Genomic DNA, 20,790 nt, shown 5'->3' with positions numbered 1-20,790 from the left:
TTGTCAATGAACTTGTGTGGAAAATAAATTGTAGGGGGCAAAAGTAGACACAGACAAAGAGGCTTTTGCAGTCGTCAAAGAAATCTTCGACTCTAGAGGTGGAGAGAGTGGAGAAGTTTGAAATGTATTTTACACTTCTTGTTAACAGAACTGACTGATGAGTTGGTGTGGCAGTTGACAGAAAGAGAAAAAAACGATGACGTTTTTACCTTGAATAATGTGGCATTATTTCCATTTACTGAGATGGGAAAGATTGTGGAGAAAACAGGCTTGTGGAGAAAATGAAAAGTTCCATTTAAACCTTGCTAAGTTTGAAATAAGGAGATCAGTTAAGCAGTTGAGGGAATAAAGAAATCTGGAAGGCAGTAGAGAAATCAGATCTGGAGACATAATATGTGTTGTTTTATGAGAAAAGCAGTTATAAAACATACCTATGATTCCAGTTTTTGTTTTAAGTGTATAAACAGGAAAATCTGTAAGGGTATACTGTGTACCAAAGTGATAATAGCTAAGAGGTGAGAGTATACATTTTTTAAAAAGGTTTTCTCTCTTATCTGTATTTTCTGCAGTAGCATGTGTTGCTTTTATAATGTAGAAAGTTTAATTTTAAAATTAAGATTTAAAATTTTTTCAAGATACTTGAAAAAGTAATAAATGGAACAATTAAGTTAGAGGCTAAATGCTTTCTATGCAAAAAGTAGAAAAATGAACATATTAGGCTAGGAGTTAGGAAAAAAATACAGAAAATTGAACTTATGATTCATCTTTGAAGTTGGGAATTATGAGCTGATGTCTAAGAATAAGATTCTAATCAGTCTCTGAGATTAAAAGAAAAATGTGCACATATAAATTTTTTCCAGTAGCAACTATGTTACTCTAACAAGATTATCTAAGAGATCTGAGACTTTTAAAAGATAAAAAATCACTGTCTCTGAATGGCCAGTTTTTCATAAACCTTTCCATAAAAGGCTATAGACAGGAATATCTGTCTAAAAGTAATCATGGCCACTATCATGAAGATAAAATTTAGATTTTGCTTTTTCTCTTGCTAACTTGGCATCAGTTTGGGTAGGGGAGGGATATAAAGATTCTTCATCTTGCCTTTTTTTTAAACTTTTAGTTAAGTTTTGTGCACTTGAGAACATATAAAGATTAGTATACTTCCATAAGATGTTTTAAAAAATGAAAAACAGCAGTCTTTTGCTCCCACTTTCCTCCCATCTTACTTGTTTCACAAGCATGTGCTTTCAGGTTTGTTAAACAGTTCCTATGGTATTTACCTTCATAGCTCCATATGACATGAATATATTACTCTTTTTTCAGTTTAGTCATAATATGCTCATTTTTCAAACTGTGGAAGTCATGGAAGTCAAGGATTTCTCACTTCTTCCCACCACTCCTTACCTCTCTCCTATGCACCTTTTCTAACCCCCACTCTCTCAGTCTGACTGATTATGATCACACCATCATTTTGTTAGATGAGAGTTCAGTGTTTTACATTCAGTTCAGTTCAGTTGCTCAGTCATGTCTGACTCTTTGAGACCCCATGAACTGCAGCATGCCAGGCCTCCCTGTCCATCACCAACTCCCAGAGTCCACCCAAACGCATGTCCATTGAGTTGATGATGCCATCCAACCATCTCATCCTCTGTTGTCCCCTTTTCCTCCTGCCCTCAATCTTTCCCAGCATCAGGGTCTTTTCAAATGAGTCAGCTCTTCCCATCAGGTGGCCAAGGTATTGGAGTTTCAGCTTCAACATCAGTCCTTCCAATGAACACCCAGGACTGATCTCCTTTAGGATGGACTGGTTGGACCTCCTTGCAGTCCAAGGGATTCTCAATAACCTTCTCCAACACCACAGTTCAAAAGCATCAATTCTTGGGCGCTCAGCTCTCTTTATAGTCCAACTCTCACATACATACATGACCACTGGAAAAACCATAGCCTTGACTAGATGGACCTTTAACCATATAAACATATTAACAGGTAAGCTATGTAGAATACCTAGAGAGGTGATTATCTCTCTTGTACAACTTCTTCATTTGCTTTGGATTAGTAATGGTCACCTTGTTTTAGATTTGTATATATTTACCACTAATTCAGTCTATGCTCTCTTGTTTAAATCTTCTCTCATTATGGTTAGATGCATCAGATATTCTATCAGGTTTCCTCACCTTGAAGAAATTTCTCCTCCTCCAATCTGGGATGTAAAGGGTATATTGGAACTCTGCCTTCTACAGATTAAACACACCTATCCTCTTAGAGTTTCCCTTCATCATCTTCCTGAGGATGTCTTTGGCTTATCACCTGTGCTGGATTCCCTGCTTCCTGGATCTCTTATTTTCCCCTTTCTTAGTTTACTTCCTCATTTTTTGTAGAACACATCCCAGGAAAAGGGTGCATAGGTGATATATTTATTTTGAGATTTTGCATTGTTTGAAAATACATTCAGTATTCCTTCCCACCACATTGGCAGTTTGAGTGGAAATAGAGTTGTATATTGGAAGTCATTATCCTTCAGAATTTTGGAAGCTGGGGAAAATATTTTTCGAAAGGTGTTATATTGTATTCAAACTTCTGGTGTTTTTGTTGAGAAGTCTAAACCACTTCTGATTTTTGGCCCTTTTAAATGTGAACTTCCCCCTCATGCTTAATAGCTTTTAGGATTTTTTCCTTGTCACTACTGTTCTTAAATTTTATGATATGTGTTGTGTGTCTTGTTGTGTGTCTTTTTTTAATTCCTTGTGTTGAGTACTCAGTGAGTCCATTCAGTCTGGAAGCTCATGTTCTTCAGTTGTAGAAATTTTCTTGATTTATTTCACTGATTTACACCCTGCTGCTTTCTCTATTTTTCTTCATGTAACTTCTGTTATGTGGGTGGTGTATCTTCTGGACTTGTCTATTTGTCTGCTTTTTCTTAGGTATGGGTTGCCTTACTTTGAGACACATAAATAAACTGAGTTGTGAATAGGATCATGGAGGAATTTACATGGGAGTAGTTGAAGGAACTTGGCTTAATTATCCTGTAAAATAGGGTCATAAGACTTTTTTTGGTAAAGACCCAGAGGGTAGATATTTTAAGTTTTGTGTGCCATATGATCTCTGTTATCGAAGTCACTCAGTCATGTCCGACTCTTTGCGACCCCGTGGACTGTAGCCCACCAAGCTCCTCCGTCCATGGGATTCTCCAGGCAAGAATACTGGAGTGGGTTGCCATTTCCTTCTCCAAGGGATCCTCCGTCCATGGGATTCTCCAGGCAAGAATACTGGAGTGGGTTTTCATTTCCTTCTCCAGGGCATCCTCCCGACCCAGGGATTGAACCCAGGTCTCCCACATTGCAGGCAGATGCTTTAACCTCTGAGCCACCAGGGAAGCCCCCATGATCTCTATTACAACTACTCAACTCTACTGGTGTAGCATAAAAGGAGTCATGTTGTTGTTTAGTTGTTTAATCCTGTCTGACTCTTTTGCAACCCTGTGGACTGTAGCCCTCCAGTCTCCTTTGTCCGTGGGATTTCCCAGGCAAGAATACTGGAGTGGACTGTCATTTCCTTCTCCAGGGGATCTTCCCTACCCAGGGATAGAGATCTTCCCTACTCTTTCCCTTCCCTTCCCTTCAAACCCACAGGGAAGCCCAAAAACTGGACTCATAGACAATGCATAAACAAATGAACATAGGTGTATTTCAGTAAAACTTTATTTACAAAAGTAGGCATAAACTGGATCTGGCCCATGAGCCATAGTTTGTTTTTGCTGACCCCTATTCTAAAAGATATAAAGAGATAGATATTAGACTTGTTATATAAAGATTATAACTTACAGATTTCGGCTCAGTGAACTGAAACTGTTAGGCGTTCAGTCGTGTCCAACTCTCTTTGTGACTGCATGAACTGTGACCCACCAGGCTTCTCTGTCCATGGAATTCTCCAGGCAAGAATACTGGAGTGGGTTGCCATTTCCTTCCCCAGGGGATCTTCCCAACCCAGGAATCAAACCTGAGTCTTCCGCTGCAGGCAGATTCTTTGCCCTCTGAGCCACCAAGGAATTTCAACTGACTAGAAGAATAGATTTTCCTTATGTAACTGTCTAGAGATGGAATATACTGCTCTGGGATTTGTGAGTTCCCTAATTTGGTAGGTAAGCAAAAAGAAAACTGGGATATTGTAGAAGTAATTTTAGGTACTTTTTTCCAGTTCTAAGAGTCCATGATTGTAACTTGTTTTAGAAATGTTGGTAATATTTTATGCCAAAATAATTACCTGTTTTGAGTAGTACAAGTTTTGATAAGAAGGTATTAACTTCAAAGAAGTTATGTTTTTCCAAAATATCAGCTCTAAATCATATTTGCTAACATTAACAGTATTTCTAACATGTATTCTCTTGGCTTAAAATTGGCTCATAAAATTAAAAGCTCCTGAAGAAGGTAAAATATTTATAGCTGTAACTGTCAAGTACTTGGTTTTCCCCCCTCTTCTAGGATTAATTTTTTTTTTTAATTTGGTGACTCAGCTTAGACCTGGATTATTTTGTTTGTAGTTTTATTTGCATAAGTAATTAGATAAATACATTGAATCAGAACTCTAAATTATTTTCATTTGACCTGCTATAGCTTTTCTTATCTGAGTAAATTTTTTCCCTCTTAGTGAACAGATGAAATATTCATTGCTTTTATTGTTTTCAGAATTCCAGGTCTGTACAAACTATATAGAGAAACTGTTGATACATTTGAAACTTAAATACTTAATCCAGTTTTGTTCTTTAGAGAAACCACCGGCACCATCACAAGTACAACTGATCAAAGCCACTACCAATTCTTTTCATGTCAAATGGGATGAAGTGCCTACAGTCGAGGGCTATCTTTTGCAGTTGAATACAGACTTGCCATACCAAGCTGTATCATCAGATCCTTCAGCATCACCAAATATGCAAGGTAGTATAATTTTCACACTTAGAGCATGTATGCTCATATGCTTTATGAAAAAAAGATAACTATAGAAAAGCTTGTGATTAGATCTGGTTTAAGAAATGTTATGCTATGATGTTTCCTACCTGGTAAATCAACTATGTTTCAACTCTGAAACTTGGCTGTATTACCATCATGATATAGTAGAACACATACATATGTAGGGTAGAATGTTTTTTTTGTAGTTCATTTCGATGTGCTTTCTTAATTTGACATGATACTTGTTTAATTAGTTTTTGTAAATATTTCAGCTTTCAAAAATATTTTTAACTAACAGGCATTTGGAAAGTAAAAGCAAATTTAATTTTACATGTTCTTCCAAAAAGGATTTAAATCAACTATTAAGCAGACTATTAAGAAAACAGATAAACTTTGATAGTTACTACTTTTTAAACCTTTAATATGTAACTTTTAAAAATATTTGATTGTAACATATTTTCTTGGAAGTTTATTTATAGCATATCAGTCTGAACTTTCCTATTCCTACAGGAGTCAGGATGGACCCTCACAGACAAGGCAGTAATAGCATCATTCCTAACAGTGTAAGTTGAAAAAATGTATAATGGTAAATGAATGTTTATGGTTATAGTGCCAGTTTTTATTAATATTTTATATTACCTTAGGATAGGGAGTCTCAACCATGGCTATACATCACATTCACCTCTGAGATGAAAAACAAATAAACACAGGTTCCCATGCCTTTCCCCAGATCCAGTGAAACAGAATCTTTAAGATGATGAACAGGTAACTGTTTTTAAGGAAAGCTCTGCATATCATTGTGACAGTAGCCTGAATTAAGAACCCTTGGCTGGGAGATTGAAGTCTCATTGCACATAGTATCAGAGGCTAATATACACATAAGCATACACACCATATATATTTAAAAAAATAAATTTAGGTGGTACTACAAGGTTTATAATAAAAAGCAACAGTCCCCTACTCTGTTCCTATTTGCTCTTGATCCTGCCTCTCTAGAAACTACTACTTTCAAATATTTTATCTTTCTTCTGTATCTACCTTTATGCGTATAAATAAAATCCTTGTGCTGCCACTTCCTGACTTTCTAGTTTTAGATCAATTGTCTTCAATAATGGAAGATGAAGATTTTTTTTGTCTCTTAAAATATTGCTGTTTCCTCCCCTTTCTCTTCACATGCACTTATAATATTTTTAGTTGAATCATTATGTGATATTTACATTGTGATGATGACATACTCAGAGCTGAGCCCTGTAATGTGCTATGAACATTGTTCCTTTTTCATGTAATTTTTTGTTTTTCTTGGCATTGTTAACTGCCTTACTCTTTCATTTGCTTGATTTTCTTCTTGCCTATCATTAATTCATACTCTGATTTTCCAATAAAATAATAAAACTCAAAATATTTGAACATATAGTTTCTTTTTTCTTTCTTTACCACCCCTTTGCCCCCATAACCATCCCTACAGAAACCTCTGTCTTGATGCTCTAGTTTGTACTAATTCTTCTCTAAGTCTGCTACTCAGCTGTAATCTTAAAACTTCCATTTGTTTCTTTTTTAAAAAACAAATTTTATTTATTTTTAAATTTTTGGCTGTGCTAGGTCTTCTTTGCTGCATGTAGCCTTTCTCTAGTTGTGGCTAGTAAGGGCTGCTCTCCAGTTGTGGTGCATGGGCTCTTTTTCCTCTCCCCTTTTTTCTTATTTTTTAATTGGAGGAAAATTTCTTTACAATGTGTTGGTTTCTGCTGTACAACAGTGTGAATTAGTCATAAAGAATTTGCCTGCCAATATAGGGGACATGGGTTCAATCCCTGGTCTGGGAAGATTCCACACACTGCAGGGCAATTAAGCCTGTGCACCACAGCTACCAAAGCCTGCGCTCCCCAGAGCCAGTGCTCCTCAACAAGAGAAGCCACAGCAGTAGCTGTGGCACACAGGCTTAGTTACTCCACAGCATGTGGAATCTGCCCAGACCAGAGACTGAATCCATGTCCCCTGCAGACAACTTCTTAACCACTGGGCCACCAGGGAAGTCCCCGTTTGTTTTTTATTGTAAGCTTCTTTTATCTCTTTTCTGTGTTGGAGCCTATGTTTCTTGATCTCACGTCATTCTCTTTTTTTGATATTCTCCAATAGTTTCCTGAGAAAGGGAGTATGAAAGGTAAACTTTTTAAGGTCTTCCATATCTGAAAATGCCTCTTCTCTGTTTACATTTGGTTGGTAGTTTGGCTGTGTTATAGAATTCTATATTGGAAATGTTTTCCTGAGAAACTGAAAGGCATTTTTCTACTGTCTTGTAGCATTCAGTGATGCTGTTAAGAAGTCGGATGCCACTTGGATTCCTGATCATTTACATGAGACCTAATTGTTTCATTTTAATCCCCAGTTCTCAGAAATTTCAACAAGGATGTACCTTACAGTGTATGTCTTTGCTTTATTCACTGTGCTGTCCCTTCAATGGCCTGTGTCATTCTGGGAACTTAGGGCTTTCATTACTGATTATTTCTTCTTTCCACATTCTCTTTTTTTGGTTACTCCTGTTATTGAATGATGGTACTCCTGAACTAATCCTCTGATTTAACTTTTTATTTTCTATCTTTTCTTCTGTCTGGTCTGCTTTCTGAAAAGTTTCTTCATTTGTATTATAAATCTCTTATTCAATTTTTAAATATATTCAGCCACATAGTTACTCTCTAAAAGCCTGATCCTACTCTTTCTTTCTTTTATGGCATTTTATTTTTGCTTCAAAAATATAATATCTCTCTTATCTCTTCAAGAATTATGCTTCTTTAAAAAAAGGTTGAGTTATATTCTGCTCTCAGCATTATTTCTTTTTTTCAAGCTCCCTTTAAAAAAAGTTGGTCTTGGACTTCCATATTAGAGCCTGTCAACAAATGTCTGGTGATGCTTAGTATCCTTTCATGTTTAAAGTGAGGCATTAAAAAGGAGCTTGGAGGCTGTCTTAGTCCATTTGGTCTGCTCTAGCAAAATACCATAGCCTAGATGGCTTATAAACAAGAAAAATTTATTTCCTGCATTTCTGGAGTCTGGAAGTCCAAGATCAGGGCACCTGTATGGTCGAGTTCTGGTAAGGAACCTCTGCAGGGTTGCACACTGCTAACTTATCATTGTATCCTCACATGGTGGAAGGAACAACTGATCTTTCTTGGCCACTTTTATAAGGGCACTAGTCACAGCCCAAAGGTGCTGCTTTCTGATAACATTACCTTGGGGGTTAGATTCAACATATAATTGCAGGGGACACAAATATTCAGACCATAGTGGCTCTATGCATATGGGCATGTTTGGTTAGTAGACCTTAAGGAGGGTTTCTGAGTGAGAATCCACAAATACTAGTATCTTTTCTCTTGGACCATTGGGTTTCCTCTGAGACTTCTCCAGCCTCTTGCTTACGGGTTTTAAGCCTGGAGCTTAATGCAGGGTAAGCGGTATGTCTCTGTTCAGTGTACAGACTTAATCCCCATTTTCAGTAGGTTGCCTGTTCTCCAGCCTCACCAGAGATACTGTACCACAGTCCAGAGCCTCCCATTTCAATCTTTGTGCCTACCTTCCTTCTTCAGTTAGAATGGAGGTGTGGAATTTGTTTGCCTTTGTATACTGGAAGAGCAGAGCTGGGGCTACAACTACTTTTTTTTTAAGTTTTAAATTTAATTTTTAATTGAAGGATAATTGCTTTATAGAATTGTGTTGGTTTCTCCCAAACATCAGCGTGAATCAGCCATAGGTATACATATGTCACCTCCCTCTTGAATCTCCTTCCCACCTCCCTCCCCATACAACCACTGTTTATATAGTCTTCCATACAATGGTCCTCTGGTGTTTATTTCCACTCTGTACTTCAGCCTCCAAAGAACCTGATGCCTCCAATTTCCAAGCCTTTCTGGGCTCTTTAGCAAAAATGGTTCACCTGTCCATGACTTTCCATCTACAGGCTCTTAGCTTCAGCCTTTTCTGCTTTATAAAGGCATGCCTCATTTTTTGCACTTCACTCTCAGATAGTATGACATGGGGAGTTCATAGTGAAATAAACTTGAGGTCAAATTCTTGCTTTGCTGCTTGCTGGCTACTTGATCATGGGTATGTTATCTAACATCTCTGAGTCTCATTATTTTCCATTTATAAGCTAGGGTGATATTATCCAATTTATAGAATTCTTGTGAAAATTAAGTGAGATTCAGACTTTATAATATGTATCATGGAGCCTATCAAGTAGTATAATGGTCCCTAATGGTTGTGCATATCATCATCATCATTTATTAACACTAGCATAATCACCATCAATTAGAATGGAGGTAGAGTGTGTATTGGGCTTCCCTGGTAGCTCAGCTGATAAAGAATCTGCCTGCAAAGCAGGAGACCCTGGTTCAATATGTGAGTTGGGAAGATCCCCTGGAGAAAGGAATGGCTACTCACTCCAGTATTCTGCCTGGAGAAGCCCCATGGCCAGAGGGGCCTGGCGGGCTACAGTCCATGCGGTTGCAAAGAGTCACACATGACTGAACGACTGAGCCCAGCACAGAGGGCATATTATGAACAAGTATCCTTTGAGCCATGAGAAATTATAATTGACTATAGTTCTAATTGACATTAAAGATGGAGACAGAAAAGTAACAAAAAACAGATGACTAAGAAGAGGCAGGAAATATTGGGGTATTTGAATGAAGCCAGATCACTTTTATGGTTCAGCAGACCTAAAGTTATTGCTATATAATAACTGATATTTACATTGGTGATTTGAATTACCAAAAGGTTTAAATGTGTTTATTATAGTATCTTTAAGAAAATAAACAGGTGATTAGGAAGATTGCTATCTAAAATGTTTAATGGTGAAGAATATTGATATATGTATGTATTAAATCTTGATGCCTGTATGGAAAACTCAGTCATACAAAATAATTCGTATGCTTGAAGGTTTCATGTAACAGATTTTTCTTTTAGGATTCAAAAGATCTTTAGTAAGGGCTTCCCAGGTGGTGGTGCTGCTGCTGCTGCTAAGTCACTTCAGTCGTGTCCGACTCTGTGTGACCCCATAGACGGCAGCCCACCAGGCTCCCCTGTCCCTGGGATTCTCCAGGCAAGAACACTGGAGTGGGTTGCCATTTCCTTATCCACTCAGGTGGTGCTATAGTTGTGAAGAATCTTCTTGCCAGTGCAGGAGACATAAGAGACACTGATCCCCAGGTGGGGAAGATCCCCTGGAGGAGGGCATGGCAACCCACTCCAGTATTCTTGCCTGGAGAATCCCATGGACAGGGGAGCCTGGCAGGCTACAGTCCATGGGGTTGCAAAGAGTTGGCAATGACTGGAGTGACTTAGCACACACACAAAATCTTTAGTATACATGTCTAATCTTGTTAAGAAAATTTGACCAGAATGTTAAACTCAGTACCTTGGGAGTTGTCACCTATTCAGTTCAGTTCAGTCGCTTAGTCATGTCCAACTCTTTGAGACCCCATGGACTGTAGCACACCAGGCCTCCCTGTCCATCACCAACTCCTGGAGCTTACTCAAACTCATGTCCATCGAGTTGGTAATGCCATCCAACCATCTCATCCTCTGTCGTCCCCTTCTCCTCCTAGTTTCAGTCTTTCCCAGCATCAGTGTCTTTTCCAAGCAGTCAGTGCTTTGCATCAGGTGGCCAAAGTATTAGAGTTTCAGCTTCACCATCAGTCCTTCCAATGAATATTCAGCACTGATCTCCTTTAGGATTGACTGGTTTGATCTCCTTGCAGTCTAAGGGACTCTCAAGAGTCTTCTCCAACACAAAAGTTCAAAAGCATCAATTCTTTGGCGCTCAGCCTTCTTTATGGCCCAACTCTTACATCCATACATGACTACTGGAAAAAACATAGCTTTGACTAGAGGGACCTTTGTTGGGAAAGTAATGTCTCTGCTTTTTAATATGCTGTCTAGGTTGGTCTAGCTTGTCCGTATTTACTTGAATACTAGCTACCACTTGTAAAATATAAATTTTATTCCCTGGAAATTTACTGTTCCTTTTCCCTTCAGAACTGATCTTTTGAGAATGGATATTAAATGAAAAGAAATTGTTTTCTTAAGCTATTATAAAATTTAAAGAATAATATAAGGCTATGATTTAAGCTATTTTATATTTTGGAGAATTTATTTTCAAAAGCATTTAAGTTGTAAATTGTTTTGCTTGTTTTTACATATATTTCTATTTAATTGAACATTACTTACTGCAATAAATTATTTTCTTTCTTGTAGATCAGTGATATAGTGAACAGTGTGAAATCTGAACATACAGCCGTGAAAGGAACTTCAGTGAAAAACAAACCAGATATCAAAGCATCAACTGATTCTAATGCCTCTTTGCATTCATCTTTGGCAGCTAATGCTTCTAATCATAATAGTTGTGTGGTGGATATGCTAAGGAAAAATGAAGGTATAAAGATGGCATTTTAAATAAAGCTAAAGCTTTTTATAATAATGATAGAGAATTTTAGAGTCTTTGAAAAAGTAGATGTTACATAGTTTGGATCCAGTTTCAAAAGATGATATATATTACTATATTAACCCTAATTAAAATGATGTCATGATACCAAGCAAGAACTTACCTAAGTAGTGATGATTAGTTATTAACTACAGAATTTAAATGAGGCAAGCTCTCGTATGCCATTTGAGGTTGGCCAGCGTGTTCAGTGTTACTGTTCCATTATTCTATTGTCCTAGTGCTTATAACTATCTGTAATTATGTATTTTGGGTCAGGATTTTGTCTGTCTTGTTCACATATATTTCCCAAGCACCCAGATCCATGCTTGACAAATCGTAGTCACTTAATAAATAAATAAATAAATATTTGTTTAGCAAATAACTGTATTATCCTCAGAAGGATAGTTCATGTATGAGAATTGTTGATTAGCTTGTTGAATGCATGGAACAGCTTATAATTTGATGGCTCTTATATTTAAAAGATTTTAATTTGAATATTCTGATATCATTTGTGATACATTAAATGTTACCTCTGATTTCAGTATCTAAAATTACTTTATAAATCTTATTCTGATATATCCCTGGCATAGTAATATGTGGCTTCATTTTTAATTTGAAAAAATTGTGACAGTTAATAAAAAGCTAATCCCTCTTCAGTAAATAACAAGACAAATATTCTTTTTATTTCCATTTTTCCTTAAGAATCCATGGTAGATAAAAATATTCAAGAAAAATAGTTTCCTATAGTTTTTCTGATTTCATTACTTGTGGAAGAGGAGAGACTTTGTTTTGTTGATTTGCTGATGTAAGCGACTCATTTGGTCAGAATTATAAAAGCTTAGTACTAGACATCAATTTAAATTTTTATAGTGATTTTCTATGTCCATCATGTAAAGAAGTTTACATTCTTGAAAACAAATATGAGCTTTGAGATTTTACGATCCTAATGTACTCTAAATCATGTACTCTAAATCGTACTTATAAGGCAGTTTGGATAAAATTAATATTAGGCAAATGGGGAAACGAGTGGTTATACAATGACAGCATCTGGCACATCGTAGATATTCAAATATGTAAATGAATGGCTAGCTAGTCTCAGGTTAACAAGAGCAGATTGGGCTTTTCCTCCGTAGGTTGGAGTAACTGGTATTTTTCAAAAGTGAAAGAGTGGCACGATTAGTTTTTGTTTTTTTATTTTGGAAAGGACATTCTAGCCTCACCATCAGGAAGAGCTATTATAGGAGATGATTGGGAGACTTGTTAGAAAGAGATGCATAGAGACTAAAGCAGTGGGTGAGATGGAGAGGAGAGAATACATTAGTTCAGAGACTTTTAGAAAGTAGCACCTATTAGACTAGGAAACTGGTTGTATATGATAAATGAAAACAAGTCGAACATGACTCCCAGTTTTCTGGGTTGGATATTCAGTGGATGATGATACTCTTCATCAGGATAAGAAATACAGAAGCAAGAACAGATTTGGGAATAAGATAGGCTCAACCTTGAACTTGCTGTTTTTGAGGCACTTGAGGAACATGTTGGTAAAGATTTCTAATGGACAGTTGGATACTTAGGTCTGGAGTCTAGAAGGCAGTTCTTGGCTGGAAATACTAATTTCAAAGTTAAGAATATCTGATATCCACAAGAACAAGGACCTTCTCTGACTTGTTCACTGCTGGATTCTCAGGACCTGACACTGTACCTAGGACATACATAGTTGAGAGATGTATGATTTGTAAATGGTAGCTAAAGCACCAGGGAAATATGCAAAGGGAGACAAGATAGGGCTTGGAAAATACCTGCATTTAAAGAGTCATTTGAACAAGAGAAGTCAGCTAAAGAGATTAAAAAGGCTTCCCAAGAAGGTTAGGCAAAGAACCAAAAAAAATGGTATCATATTTTTTACCTCTGTAGTGGGTATTACCATTTATAACTATACATTTATAATGGTATCATATTTTTTTACCTCTGTAGTGGGTATTACAATTTATAACTATACATTTATGATGCATACATGAGTGAATACAAGTCATAGACAGAAACAACTTCAAAAAAAAGTATGTGGTCAGCATTGTTTATATTACAGAGAGGTCAAGTAAATGAAAATTGATCAGTATCCCTTAGAGCTAAGTATCCCTGGACATTTGTCAGAGCCATTTCCTTAGAGTGGTGTGCTCAATCAGATTGGGGTGGTCAAGAAAGTAGACTGCTCTGAAGGAAAGTAGCAAGGGAAGATGGTGACTGGAGAAGACTTGATGATGTGTATAGACTGAGGGCCAAAACTTCCACAGAAGAGTTTGAAAACCCTGAAGAGAAAGGAATGATTGATAAAAGAGGATCCCAAAATATAGGGGAAGGAATGGGACCAAGAGCACAAGAGAATAGATTAAACTTACCTTAGGGGAGAAGTCATCTTCTGAAATGGAAGAGAAGACAGAGAGGCTGGGCACAGTCATAAATACATTTCTAGTTTAGGACAAGAGAAGGCAGAAAATGGGTGGCATTCATGCCTGATGACTTCTATTTCTTTTTTTTTTTTAATTTTTTTAAAAATTTTATTTTATTTTTAAACTTTACATAATTGTATTAGTTTTGCCAAATATCAAAATGAATCCGCCACAGGTATACATGTGTTCCCCATCCTGAACCCTCCTCCCTCCTCCCTCCCCATACCATCCCTCTGGGTCGTCCCAGTGCACTAGCCTTCTTTCCCTAAAATGGAAGGCAAGGCCATTTGATCTATCGTTGAGAAGAGTTTAAGAACAGTGATTCAGGGTTTAGAATGGAGGAAGGAGCTGAGAAGTTAGACATCCATGGATATGATGCATTTTATTTTTCTAAATGTTGACATTTTATGCCTAATGGTTAAGTCATATGGCTGATATTTGTGGTGTTCACGTTTAATGATTTTAAAATTGAAAATGCTTAGAATTGGGTGACAAGAACTCTAAGATACAGCAGTTATTTGCAGATATTCATTTGTTAACAGTTAATCTTTTCCGTTTAATTTTAGGTCCTCACACTTCAGCAAATATAGGTGTTCTAAGTAGTTGCCTGGACTTAAGAACAGTAATCCCTGAAACTTCTGTATCCAGTACTGTTTCCAGCGCACAAACTATGGTAACCCAGCAGACCATTAAAACTGAATCATCCAGTACAAATGGGGCAGTTGTTAAAGATGAAACTTCACTAACAACATTCAGTACCAAAGCTGAAGGTTTGAAATGTGTTTCACATACTGTATTTTGAGCCATTTTTGTATAGAAATTCAGCAAACTTATTTGTTTCAGATGGGAATTGCATTTCATCTTGGATTGAATTGAATATAAAAAGATAAAGGCATTTCATTTAAAATCATTATATAATATATTCTCTGCTGCACTGTAATACAATCAGACTTTATCTTTCCTACCATGAGTTTATTCAGCAAAACTTTTTTTTCTTAGAAAAGATTAGTTCTCTGCTATGGAGTAACAGTTCTTATAGCTTGATCAATTTCTGATTTTGTAAATTCTTATTTTATGATTTTGCAATAGGAATTGTATTTCATGTTTGGCAAACATTCTCTGAAGTTCCAGCTAGTCATCAAATCCTTGAAAAATGAGCTTTGTGAATTAGTTCAAGTTAGAGGGTCCATATTTCTAATTGTTGTGATTTTTTTCTCCCTCTGGCTATTTTTGCATATTTATAAGTTATATTTTACTGTGTCTGTTTGCTCAGTGCTTATGTAAGTCTTATCTGATGAATTGTTTAATTTTTAGTTGATGAAACATGTGCACTACCTGCAACCAAGATAAGCCGTGTGGAGGCACACGCTGCCACGATGCCGTTTTCTGTAAGTATATGCCCTGGAGATGAGACGTGCCCACAGGTGGCTAAAGACGCTTTAAATGCTGAGCAACTTCAACCTAAATTCAGGAAAAGGCTCTTGGGTATCCTCTTAGTAATTACTTGACACAGATTGAAAAATGGAGGCTTAAAGAGAAAAATGTTCACAGTAGAATCTTAAGTGGAAAAAGTTGGATAAAAAAATAATATATATAGTGCATTCCCAATTTTATTAAAAACACACAGTACATACATTCACATTCTCACATGAGTCCACACAAATCTACACTACAGTGCTAGATGATTTTCTTCAGGTCGTGGGGCCAAAGATAGTTTTTACTTTATGTTTTCAGTCTTTTTCTATAATGTTAACTTTCATAATCAGAAATGTGTGTATATACATAGATATATGTATATATGTAAATTACTTAACAATTTAAAGAATAAAAGGACATGTTATAGAACATAAAACTTGAATGGTTTTATTGCTAGCTGCTTAATAGGAGAACAACAAAATATTGCAATCTGGAGTCAGACATACCTGTAGGATATCCTAATAATCTCTAACATTGGATTTTTTGGTGGAAGGCCAGAATTAGTCTGCCTGGTACCAAACTTAAATGCCAGGAATGTGCCTCACAAATATTATACTAAGATTGTCTCAAGTGGATGAATAGGAGGATAATACATATATGTGGTTTTGCATGTTTTTAAATTATCAGTCATTTCAACTTTATTGCTATGAACAAGAGTTTTTATTTAACCTAACATTTACCATTTAGAACCTTCAAGAATAGTCTGTAGTTTTAGTTTTCTTTCAGTCATGATTCTGTGGATTTTGATCATGTCTTTACCTTCATCAGCTTTCACCTTTCCAGAATGTTAAGTGCTAGTGTTCTAATAACTCTTCTCAAAGAAGAATTATTAAAATGATTTTTTTCTCTTAAATCTGTTTTACAGTGCATCAGTTGGAATGGTATCTATAGTTAATATTGGAGCCAGTTGTTTTATAAAAGTTGTTGAAGAGCGTTTTAACAAGTTTAAAGCTATTTCTCTTTTAAAAACCTTTAAGACTCTTCTGGTTAGCTCACTTTGTCATGTGCGATAGCCTCAATAAGAAGTACTGTGAATTATAAGCATGTACCTCTGCTGTTATATATTTAAGACAGAAGTAAATAACTGAAGTACATATTTGTTTTGAGCTTCTGGAAACAGTGTCTCATTTATAAAGAAGATGGGCATAAAAAGGATAAGTATAATTCACTTATCACTAAAAGTAATTTAAGGTACAGGAAGTTTATTTGTTAAAGCAAGATAAAAATGTCAAACTGTTTAATCTGCTCCTCTTTAGTGTATGCTAAATTATATTCAAATTGCATTTTAGTTTTGAACATTTTTTCTCCTTTTAGGTTTGGAGAATCACAGGTATTTCAAGTGCAAAGATCACTGAATTTCTGCTAGTTGTTTTTGAATCTAGAAATAAGCCAGCTTGCAGTGAATTTTTCCTTATTCGCTCCTTTTGGAGTGAGTTGTAATGTCACACTAAAGGGATTATTACATTTTCTGAGAGAGTCTCTGAAATGACAATGTTCTATAAAACAGCTGGCATTTTAACGTGTCACTGATTGGAAAGCATGCTAACTCCAGCTAGGTTGATAGCACAGAGCTACTGACTTGGAGAATGCCTGTCACTCCCTGTGTTTGAATTGGCATCCCTGTCTCACTGTCAGTTGACCTAATCTGTTAAGAGTTTATTTACTTATGAGCTATTAATGTTGTGGCGTTTACCCATATACGTACTTGTAGATCACTGCATGGAGTTATTAAATCTTGGCATTTCTTGTATGTTCAGTAAGAGTCTTCATAAATTTTTCTTTCTCTGAAATTAGAAAGAGACTCCTTCAAATCCGGTGGCCATGGTGAAAGCAGGAGAACGACAGTGGTGTGACGTAGGAATTTTTAAAAATAATACAGCTTTGGTGAGCCAGTTTTATTTGCTGCCAAAAGGGAAGCAAAGCATTTCAAAGGTAGCTATTGATGTGTTTTCTACACTGTTAGTTATAAGCCTCAAACGTGGAACTTTAAGAAGTAAGCCTGATTCAGGACATTTGAATGAGTGAAATTGCGATCTGTTTAGTACCTATAATTAAGAGTTTATATTAGTTATTGTATTCTTTTTTAAGGCTCTGTTTATAAAATATATCACAAGCAGGTTATTTTTAAAAGTCTTATACACTCATTGGGCTGGATTTTGAGTCATAAATGATACAGTCTGGCCAGTACAGATAAAGATTTCTTGAAGTATCTCTAATGTTGTTACCTGGAGAGTTTAGAACGGAACTTTTTTTTAACTTAGAACTTTTGTTAGTCCCAATTTCATAATTTAAGAATGTTAAGCCCTTAACACTATTGAATACAGCGAGGACCTTATATAGATAGAGACATTAATCTTCTAAGAATTATGAAACAGATAATAGCTCCAAAGCATACTGAACTAATTTTTTTCTGGAATGGGAATTGCAGAGAGGGAATTGCCAACAAAATGGATATTCAGGTTTGAATCTCCCAAAGATCTTACAAATGGAGAATATAACATTTATCATTATATTTTAGTTTCTCTAATACTGCTTTCTGGTGTCCCACTTTTACATATTGAATCTTCCAATTCTTAGCAAAAATAGACATCCTGATTAATATTATGTTAGTATTATGCCTAACAAAATTTCTGGCTGTAGTTTGATTTCATATATATGGAAATACCTGTATCTAAGGGCCTGGTAGCTATCTGTCTTTCCCAAAAGAAGGAAACATATAGTAAACTTGAGTTTGAGTTATCAGTTTCAGCACTTGACAGTGTGACCTTGGACAAATCACTTGTTTAACCTCGCTGAGACTCAGTTTCCTCATCTGTGAAATGAAGTAACTCCCTTAAAAATGGGATGAAACGTTGGCACTGTTTCACAGTGATGTAGTGATGTAAAAACTGTTTGAAAGTTGTAGGTGTTATGAGCTTCCTACCTAGAGTATGCAGTCTGGTTATTTAATATTTATTCAGTATCTGCTGAATATTAATTTTTAAATGCTCTGTGCTGGCATGCTAGTTGTTCCTTTTCTATCAAGCTTGCTTGCTGATGTCCAAAAGGTATCATTCCTGGCTAGACTGACAGTAAATCTTCTGAGACTTTTATTCCAAGTTAAATTTACATGGAGATAGTTGTTACTTTGTTAATAGTGGTTAGTTTTTTTCTCTTTTCTCTGTATTCTTGATGTGCAAAATACCTTTATATTTCTTTTTATAACCAGTGACTCTCAACTGGAAAGGCGCTTTTCCTCTGGATGAGAATCACCAATTTATGGGCTTATTTACTTTTGTTTTGAGGGGGTTCATTCCATATATGAAAGAGGAAAATAAATAATGTGCACTACAACCCTAAAACTTAATTCATTCTTTAAAAGTTTTGTTATTCAATGAAAAATAATTAATTGCATCTTTTCTTTGACTTTTGCATATATTACATTTTAGATAGGAAATGCAGACGTACCTGACTACAGTTTACTTAAGAAACAAGATCTTGTTCCAGGCACAGGATACAGATTCAGGGTTGCTGCCATCAATGGTTGTGGAATAGGCCCTTTCAGCAAAATCAGTGAATTTAAAACCTGTATTCCCGGTTTTCCTGGAGCTCCTTCTGCGGTCAGAATTTCAAAGGTGAGACATCAGGTCAAGACTTAATGATTTAAATTACTGAAATGTTGTACATGAAGTAAAACTATCAGTTTAAAGATTCCTTTTAGTGTCTGATGAAATGAGAGATATCTAAAAGGGGTGGATTAAATTTTTTAAAAATATTTTTTGCTAATCACTCATGATATATATTTATTTAAAATATTTTATTTGGCTGTGCTGAGTCTTTTTTTTAATTATTTATTTATTTTTGGCTGTGCTAGGTCTTTGTTGCTGCATGGGCTTTTCTCTAGTTATGGTGAGTGGGGGCTACTCTCCCATTACGGTGAGCAGGCTTCTCATCATGATCGCGTCTCTTTTTGTGGAGCACAGGCTCTAGGGCCCAGGGTCTTCAGTTGTGGCACATGGGCTCAGTAGTTGCAGCTCGTGGGCTCTAGAGTGCTCAGTAGTTGTGTGTACTGAGTCTTAGTTGCAACAGGTAGGATCTCGTTCCCTGACCAGGGATCAACCTGGGCCCCCTGCATTGGGAGTACAGAGTCTTAGCCACTGGACTACCAGAGAAATCCTCATTCGTGATATTTTAAAAATTTATTTATTTTTAATTGGAGGATAATTGCTTTACAATGTTGTGTTGGTATCTTTTATACATCATCATGAATCAGCCATAGGTATACACATGTCCCCTCCCTCCTGAACCTCTCTCCACTGCCCACCCCCACTTCCCACCCCTCTAGATTATCACAGAGCTCCAGGCTGATTTCCCTGTAACCTCCCATTAGCTATTGGTTTTACACATGGTAATGCATATATTTCAGTGCTGCTTTCTCAATTAGTCCCATACTCTCCTTCCCCTGCTCTATCCATAAGTCTGTTTTCGATGTCTGAGTCTCTCCTCCTGCCCTACAAATAGGTTCATCAATACAATTTTTCTAGATTCCATCAGTTCAGTTCAGTTCCTCAGTTGTGTCTGACTCTTTGTGACCCCATAGATTGTGGCACACCAGGCCTTCCTGTCATCGCCAACTCCTGGAGCCTACTCAAACTCATGTCCATAGAGTTGGTGATGCCATCCAACCATCTTATCCTCTGTTGTCCCCTTCTCCTCCCACCTTCAATCTTTCCTAGCATCAGGGTCTTTTCAAATGAGTCAGTTCTTCACATCTGGTGGCCAAAGTATTGGAGTTTCAGCTTCAGCATCAGTCCTTCCAATGAATATTCAGGACTGATTTCTTTTAGATATGTGTTAATATATGATATTTGTTTTTCTGTTTCTGACTTACTTCACTCTGTATAACAGGCTCTAGGTTTATCCACCTAACTAGAACTGACTCAAATTCATTCATTTTTATGGCTTAATAATATTCCATTGTACATATATGCCATAACTTCTTTTATCCATTCTGAACAACATCTAGGGTGCTTCTATGTCCTGGCTATTGTCAGTAGTGCTCCAGTGAACATTAGGGTACATGTGTCTTTTTCAATTATGATTTTCTCAGGGTATTGCCCAGTAGTGGGATTAAAAAATGCTCAACATTGCATATTATTCAGTTCAATTCAGTCACTCAGTCATGTCCGACTGTTTGCAACCCCATGAATCACAGCACACCAGGCCTCCCTGTGCATCACCAACTCCCGGTGTTCACTCAAACTCACGTCCATTGAGTCAGTGATGCCATCCAGCCATCTCATCCTCTGTCGTCCCCTTCTCCTCCTGTCCCCAATCCCTCCCAGCATCAGAGTCTTTTCCAATGAGTCAACTCTTCGCATGAGGTGGCCAAAGTACTGGAGTTGCAGCTTTAGCATCATTCCTTCCAAAGAAATCCCAGGGCTGATCTCCTTCAGAATGGACTGGTTGGATC

At 36.7% G+C, this 20,790-nt stretch overlaps 1 protein-coding gene across 1 annotated transcript in view; it reads left to right on the top strand.

The window, feature by feature from the left end:
• HCFC2 (host cell factor C2) overlaps positions 1–20,790 on the top strand; it is a 54,196-nt gene that overhangs the window by 28,868 nt on the left and 4,538 nt on the right. The window contains exons 7-13 of the mRNA XM_010853461.1: positions 4,764–4,931; positions 5,454–5,506; positions 11,190–11,367; positions 14,429–14,632; positions 15,177–15,250; positions 17,133–17,270; positions 18,767–18,952. Coding sequence (XP_010851763.1) covers positions 4,764–4,931; positions 5,454–5,506; positions 11,190–11,367; positions 14,429–14,632; positions 15,177–15,250; positions 17,133–17,270; positions 18,767–18,952 — 1,001 coding nt within the window. The remainder of the gene's footprint in view (positions 1–4,763; positions 4,932–5,453; positions 5,507–11,189; positions 11,368–14,428; positions 14,633–15,176; positions 15,251–17,132; positions 17,271–18,766; positions 18,953–20,790) is intronic.

The sequence above is a fragment of the Bison bison genome, unplaced genomic scaffold (assembly GCF_000754665.1).
Source record: "Bison bison bison isolate TAMUID 2011002044 unplaced genomic scaffold, Bison_UMD1.0 scf7180017864327, whole genome shotgun sequence".
NCBI lineage: Eukaryota > Metazoa > Chordata > Mammalia > Artiodactyla > Bovidae > Bison > Bison bison.
The sequence above is the reverse complement of the archived record's forward strand: the minus strand, read 5'-3'. Positions and strand labels throughout refer to the sequence as shown.